The 8,193-nt window shown below is 44.1% G+C and overlaps 1 protein-coding gene across 1 annotated transcript; it reads left to right on the forward strand.

Moving 5' to 3' along the window:
• Positions 1 to 54: 54 nt before the first annotated feature.
• Positions 55 to 7,873, forward strand: LOC119571815 (vascular endothelial growth factor receptor 2-like; the record flags this gene model as incomplete). Its single annotated transcript, XM_037918939.1, has 2 exons — positions 55 to 131; positions 7,556 to 7,873. Coding segments are annotated over 2 exons (335 nt in total), but the record flags the coding sequence as incomplete, so codon positions are not given.
• Positions 7,874 to 8,193: the final 320 nt, after the last annotated feature.

Here is an 8,193-nt window from a genome sequence, read left to right on the forward strand (position 1 = left end):
TTTATATTTTAGGTAGTGCACCGAGACCTTGCGCAAGGAACTTGCTGCTCGCAGACAACAATGTTGTTAAATTGGCGACTTGGGATGTCGAGGATATCTATAAGACGGAGGCCTATGTGAAGGAGAGTGATGTAAGTCCAAAAAGCAGATATAAGTATGAAAGAGAATTTGCAGTGTTATTCAATCAATGAACTGGTTTATCCTGAGGAAAATACATTACCACATCCTCGCTCGCCTCATCGTTTCATCATGAGGTCTCTCTTAGTAAACTGCAAGGCAGAGGCATGGCCTGTCTAGATTATTTTAGTTCAAGTTTGGTCTATATGCTAAAGTCACGACTTTTAAGAACGTCTCCTCAGGTCTTCTCCACTGAAAAGTGTCTCCAGAAGAGTAAACCTGATGGGCAGGAAAATTCTAAAGAGTACCAACTTAGGAACTCATATAGCCTAATTTGGCATTGAAAGGTTGTACATGTATCAGTTAATTGTGACAACTGTAGAAAGAGCTATGAGAGAATGAAAGTTCACTTAGTCAGTGGAGTTAATGCTCTGTATTGACAGTGCCTCCTACTCCCAGATTCTTTACGTTACCCGAAGATCTCATGGAACCTCGTCATAAAACTGGCCTCAAAAAGGCACTGCCAAAGTTTGATGGATATTTGATTTGATTTGATTATTTAAAATTATCTGCCGTGTCAACAGCTAAGGTCATTAGCGGCGAATGCCTTGTTAAATAGAAACATTGAAATATTTTAAAACTATAAAAATCTATCAATAAATATCTTACAAATAACAATAAATATATTAAAAATCAAAGCATAAATAATATGCTCTAAGTGTATAAAATTATTGTATAAACATTATCCATGATAAGATTTTATTGAAAATATTAGTGTCCCTAAGGAAACTATTTTTTTTTTTTTTTTTTTTTAACGGTAGGTTCATGTTTGAGCCGCCGTGATCACAGCATGACACTTAACTGTAGTTTTCATGTTGTGATGCTCTTGGAATGAATACGTGGTAGGGTCCCCAGTTTCTTTCCATGAAGAGTGCCGGTGTTACCTTTTTAGGTAATCATTCTCTCTATTTTATCCGGGTTTGGAACCAGCACTGACTTGGGCTGGCTTGGCCACCCAGTGGCTAGGTAGGCAATCGAGGTGAAGTTCCTTGCCTAAGGGAACAACGGCGCCGGCCGGTGACTCGAACCCTCGAACTCAGATTGCCGTCGTGCCAGTCTTGAGTCTGATGCTCTAACCACTCGGCCACCGCGGCCTTAGAAACTAAAAAGACCCTCTATATCACAATCCTCCCTCAATACATTTCAGTGTATATGGGGGAGACAAGTACATACGTCTTTGGTTTTGAGAATGTTTGCACATCTTTCCACTACATGTGCGACCGTTAATGGCTCTTGGCATCCCTCACAAAGTGCTTGACTTTTAGCCATCATTGGTCCTGAGTCAATCTTGTGTGCCCGATTCTTAGTCTTGTTAATGCAACTTTCGCTTTTCGGTTGGGATGAATGCTAGTCACCCAACTGCCAAGGTCATCTCTAATCTCTCGCATTTGTTATTGGAGGTATGACTCCATAGTTCCTTCCATTTATCAGAAGACAACTCCTGATGTTGGTTTTCAAGTCGGTGTGTGGAGAGGAAAACGAGCATCACAGCTGAGCACCAGCTGCCTTGGCCTTCTGATCAGCTCGCTCATTCCCACTGATACCAACATGCGCTGGCACCCAACACAGAGTTATCTTTTTACGTGTGTTGACATAAATGCAGCCAACCTCCCTTACTAATGAATGTGAGATTTAAGCTCTTGATGCTTACAAGACACTACGAGAGTCGGAATATATTACATAGAATGGTTCGTAGACCTCTAGTCATCTTAACTGCTGTGCAAGGATGGCCATGTAACTCTGGCAGTGAAGATCGAGGCTGCTGGACAAAGACTGCCAGATGCAGTCTTCCTTCTGCTCACTGCTGCAAGCCCACAACCATTTTCAGACTTTTGAGCCATCTGTATATATTGCATAGATCCTTGGTACTTAGAAATATGCTGAAGAAATATCTCTCTGACTTCTGCTTCGGATCTCTCCCCTTTCCCTATTCCGACCAATCCAAGGGGGAATTGGGAATTCCAACAGCCAGAACCTTGGTGAGAACTTAAATTAAGATCTTCCACAAGATTCCTCATTCCTCCTACCATAGGATCGGCTATCCTCAAGGGGTTGAAAACAAATCTGGAAGTAGAGATCCTGTAATCCTTTGTAGTTTTGTGTAGTAAAATCAGGTTCATGTAGTCCCAGTGTAATGAAAGAGGTGTTCTCCACTCTCAGCATACAGGGACTCCACAGGTGAAGACATGAAGGCCCCAGTATAGATTCTGAGAGCTTCATTGTGAACGGAGTCCAACATCCGGAGACCAGTGGAAGTTGCAGATGAATAAGCCTCACATCCATAATCAAGCTTACTACGAAAGCGCTCGGTAAAGCCGTAGAAGCATTGCGCGGTCCTGCACCCCAAGATAGATTGAAAAAAAAAAAAAAATACTAAGCACTTTTGTAGCCTTCACTTTCAACTGTTTGATGTGAGGCACCCATGTAAGCCTTGAGTCAAAAATTAGACACAAGTACTTCACCACTTAAAATCAGTGCAAGTGCACACACCAATCGCCTCATGTGAGTGCGTGGGTGCATCCATGCACACACGCATTGCCTGTGAGCATATGTGAGCACTCGTGCTGATTTTAATAATTTTAGGTAAATCGAACCTAGATATGATGAGTTCCTGGGCAAGGAACTTCACCTCGTCTGCCTATTTAGCCACTGGTGGGCAAGCCAGCCCAAGGCAGTGCTGGTCCCAAGCCTGGATAAATAGAGAGAATGAATACCTAAAAGGTAACACCGGCACTCTCCGTGGAAAGGAACTGGGGATCCTACCACGTACTCACTCCAAGAGCATCACAACATGAAAACTACAATTAAGTATCATGCTGTAACCATGGCGACCCAAACTTGAACCTACCATAAAAAAAAAAAAAACTTCACCTCTTGGACAAATTCCAGTGGGTTTGCTCCTAAATAGAGGGAAGGACGGAATTTTCCTCGTTTGTGGAAATGTATAAGCCATGGTCTTACTTGGGGAAAATTTGAACCCATGATATGTTACCCACTGATTTATTGCAGCCTCCATATATCCTTGCACATCCTGTAAGCTTCCTCGTGAGCAGTACAGTGTAAAGTCATCCACATACAGATTACATGAGACAGCACTTGGAACAACCTTTACGATGTCATTTAATAGCAATGGCAAACAGGGTCACACTTCAGACAATCCCTTGTGGGACCCCTTCCAGCTGATCTTCCAGGTTAGAGAAACTGTTTCCCACCCAAACTCGAAACCTCCTGTTAGCAAGGAAGCTTTGTATGAAGGTAGGTAATGCTTTTTTTAAACCAATGTCATACAGCTTCAAGAGTATGCCATGCTTCCAGTGGTATCATAAGCCTTTTCTAGGTCAAAGAAGACTGCCAACATGTGACGTCGCTGTGCGAAGGAATTCTGTATTGCAGCTTCCATCCTTACAAGTGCTCTGTGGTCGATTTCAATCTTCTAAACCATATTGATATGGGTCAGCACGTTTTCTTTTTCTAGCAGCCATGTTACCTGAAATTTACAATTTTCTCCATCAGCTTACAGATGCAGCTGGTGAAGAAATTGGTCTGTAATTTTCCTAGTGTGGAAGCATCCTTGCCAGGTTTAGGGACAGGAATGATTATAGCCTCTTTCCATGTGGATGGCACTGTACCCTCCCTATAGATCCTGTTGAATAGGTCCAACAGGAACTTCTGGGAGCTCTCCGGTCATTTGTAGGAATATCGTCACTTCCTGGGGCAGTCTTACGGCAGAGCTGCAAAGCAGATTCCATCTCCTTGCGCAAAAATGGCAATTGTATGGAAGTTCTGCTGCAGTCCTACTGAAGAACGACACTGAGTGTCGTTCCTGTTCAGCCCAAAGAGTGAGAATCGGGCAGTGTAAGATGCTCAGAGGAGATCTCTGCATGGTTTAGCTAGCTCATTAGCAACATATTTTTTGTCTGTGCTGATTATGCATCTGTCTTCTAAGCAGGTGGTGACAGTGATGTGGTCTTTCCGTGATCTTACGCACCTTGTCCCATACCCATGCTAAGGGGGTCCCAGAGTTATCGAGGAGACATACTGTCTCCATGATGTCCGTCTGGCCTCCTTTAGCACTCGCCTGGCCTTGGCTTGGGTCATTTTGTAATGTGATTAAGGTTAATTGCTGGGGCATCGTTTCAACTGCCTCAGTGCAGCTTTCCTTACACTGACAGCTTGTTGGCATTCATCAGACCACCATGGTACCGGAGATCGACGTAATGTTCGCTACTTTTCGGAATGGATGCTTCTGCTGCAAGGTGATTCGTGATGTGAGTGATTAACAGAATCTTGAACACACTGGAAATCATTCACAGATCCTTGAAAATACTGCAGTTGATCTGAAAAGATTCCAGTTCAACGTGTTCAAGTCGCCATCTCTGCACTCCATTGGCTGGAATACCATTCACCTCTTGCAAAATTATTGGAAAGTGGTCGCTTCCATGACCTGCCAAGTGAATTCATCTGTGAATCAGTGAGCCAATGACAGGTCTATATTGGAGAATGTCCCAGTTTGAATTTGGAAATGTGTTTGAGTGTCAATATTCAGTAAAGCTGCTCTACTCTTAAGAAGAAGGACTCCAAGGCCCTTCCTTGAGGTTGCACAAGTTGTCTCCCAGAGGTCATGCCGACCATTGAAATCTCCCAAGAGTAGAAATGGATGTGGCAACTGCCCAAGTACATCTTCCAAATCATCTATGTTGAGATCATGTGGAGGAAGTTAGATAGATGCAACAGTGCAAGGTCGTTTCAAGCCTATTCTCACAGCCTTCACCTGCAGTGTTTGTCTGCAGATGGATGGCCTGGAAGAGAATATTCTGACATACCAGTACTGCTACTCCTCCAGGAGGTCCATTATCAAAAGTCCCATAATGGACTTGAATTTGGAATCCTCTCAGGGAAATGATTTTTCCTGGTCATAATCTCTTGTAAGCATACACAAACTGGGTTATATGAGCTGTCAGATATTGCAGTTCTTCCCATTTTGCATGAATTCCCTGACAGTTCCATTGGATTAGGGTATCCAGTTCTCCAAACTACTTCTTCATAAGGTGTTTGGCAGCACCTGTGGTCAAGGTTTGCCCCACACCTTTAGGCTGTCCTTTTCCAGGATCTTGGGAGAACCTTTTGAAGGGTAGTTTACCCATGGAACTAGTTTCCACAGGCTTCCTTTTGACAAGATCAGATTTTGTTTGCCTGGGCAAGGACAGACCTGAGCCTTTGCTTCAGGGGCATTCTGCCTAGCAGCGGCGGACCCTGTGGATGTGATGGCAGCTGGAGCTGTCACCGTTGAGGCCTCTAGAGCCTGCCTGACGGCTCCAAAGACCCCATTTTAAAATGAGTCTTTTGAACAAGCTCAGGATTCCTTTGCCTGGCAAGGGTGTACCTGAGCCTTTGCTTGAGGGGCATTCTGCCTAGCAGCAGAAGCCCCTGTGGATGTGGTGGCAACTGGAGTTGTCACCGTTGAGGCCTCTGGAGCCTTACCTGTATGGCTCCAAAGACCTTACTTTGGGAGGAGGAGTCTCCTCAATAGAACCTTCACTCTTACTCCATTTCTGGTGGAATTCACCATAGGCAGTTTCAGCAATTGGGGACTGAGGTTTAAAGGAAGTGGCAGAGTGTGTGGTGTAAGAAGCCTGGAGGGCAAGGTTGGTGGGAAGGAAGATGGTTACAACCGAAGCAAAGGATTTACATGGCTGTGCAAACAGCACACGGCACATCGCTTTGCCTCTGGAAGACTAACTTTTTCCTTGCTCCTTATTACCAATACCTCTTTTTTTCAAATTTGCACTCCTTTACATTGCTTTGAAGAAGCTTCATGAGCTTCTTTGCAGTGGTAACAGCATATTGGACCTGGACAGTTGTTTATCTCCTTGATGACCTGTTCTAACCACACTTTACACATACTCTTGGTTGTCCATTTTCCTTAAAACAGCAAGAGTTGGCTCCATGCCCCATAACCCTGACAGTGGAAGCACCGCATAGGTGGTACCATGCCAACTTGACCGATTCTGGAAGGACTAACGTGTTAAAAGTTAGAAGGAGAGCTGGTGTCGACTGTTCCATCAACTTTCTTCTTAAAATGTTTTACTGCCACTACATTAAAATTGTCTAGTTCCTCTAACAGTTTCTCCTCAGAATACCTCATCAGGTCTTGGGAAAAGGCAATTCCCTTACACTGATTGAGGGTTTTGTGAGGAGAACATGAAACTTGAGCCCAAGGGATGTCACATATCGCACACAGACGGTCTCTCTCATCTGGTGACGAAACCTCAACCCCGAATGGACGGGGATTGTGTAGGTCGTCAGGGAGAGAGCTAGATCTTTGTAAATTTGTAGTACTCATACAAATTAGAATTCTTCATTTCCTCACCCCACCCCCCACCCACCATGGAGTCCAATGAGGGAAGCTATAGTTGGGGCTCAAATCTCCCAACAGCCACAGGGGTAATGGGAAATATACGCAGCCACTATTACAGTACTTAAGGCAGTCACATAACCTATCGCTACCGACTGAACAGTGCCTGCTTGACCCTAGCCATATTTGACCACCGATTGACTTGACTGGTCTTGATCAAGACACCCGTCTAACCAGAATAAAGGACCAACGAGGTGTGTCGCTTGCAGCAGGGCGCAGCGTGCAGCATCACTCAACCTCCAGTACTCCTGTCTTCTTGTAATACGGGATGCCACGCACGGCAAACACACGTGAGAGAGTTCTCCCTGGTCCAAGATGGAATGAACCAGGGGTGGGTGCACCATCCCCTCTCATAGGCCTTGGTGCACCAGGGAGCCATTTTGTCTCATCCCTCACTGGTGACCCCTTCAGTATGGGTAGCCCTCTGGTCCGGCTAACCAGATCAATGGGACCTCAATCCAAAAATATCAAGGCAGCTTCTGTTAGGGTTTGATAGAGATCAGTACTGTCAGCTGCCACCACTTACCAGTGGCAAAAGTGCATGAAGCATGGAACATTGTTCTTCCATTCGTATTCATATAATTTTTATAATATATTGTTGTCTAGACGTCGGGGATATAGGGAGTATAAAGAAATATCTGTCTTGTATATCTATCATGAAGAGATAGTTTATACATGAGTGAGGGAGAAAAAGAACAACAGAGTATGGAGAGAGAGAGAGAGAGAGAGAGGGATAGAGAGAGAGAGAGAGAGAGAGAGAGAAAGCAGAAAATAGAATGTGTGCTAGAGACAATGTGTGTATCAATGAGAGGGAGTGAGAAAGAAATGAGGGGGGTGAGAGAAAGATAAGTGTTTGTGTGAGATAAGAAGGGCCGGAATACCAGAGAATTAGAGAAACTAAGAGGGAGAAAGAGGTTTCATCAGGAGACTGTAGAATCAAATTGACCCTGCCATCTCTTACAGGACCTGGTGCCCATCAAGTGGATGTCCCTGGAGGCCATACGCGACCGTTTCTTTACTGTACAGAGCGACGTATGGGCCTTTGGAGTGACTCTATGGGAGCTTTTCAGCCTAGGATCGGTTCCATATGCGGGCATACAAATCGGGCCAGACTTCCTAAAAGACCTGGAAGCAGGACTCAGGATGGAGGAACCCAAATATGGGAATGATGACCTGTATGTTCTTGAGTTGATCCTAATTGTATGTACAGTCAAAGGATAAACTGCTTGCATGCATTCTCCTAGAATGTTGCTTAGAATGTCAAATAACGTATCTCATACTGATTTGTTCTGAAACTTGATATATTGATATATATATATATAATATATATATATATATATATATATATCAATATATCAAGTTTCAGAACAATCAGTATGAATACGTTTTTGACATTCTAAGCAACATTCTAGGAGAATGCATGCAAGCAGTTTATCCTTTGACTGTACATACAATTAGGATCAACTCAAGAACATACAGGTCATCATTCCCATATTTGGGTTCCTCCATCCTGAGTCCTGCTTCCAGGTCTTTTAGGAAGTCTGGCCCGATTTGTATGCCCGCATATGGAACCGATCCTAGGCTGAAAAGCTCCCATAGAG

This window comes from Penaeus monodon, unplaced genomic scaffold (assembly GCF_015228065.2).
Source record: "Penaeus monodon isolate SGIC_2016 unplaced genomic scaffold, NSTDA_Pmon_1 PmonScaffold_8128, whole genome shotgun sequence".
Classification (NCBI taxonomy): Eukaryota; Metazoa; Arthropoda; class Malacostraca; order Decapoda; family Penaeidae; genus Penaeus; species Penaeus monodon.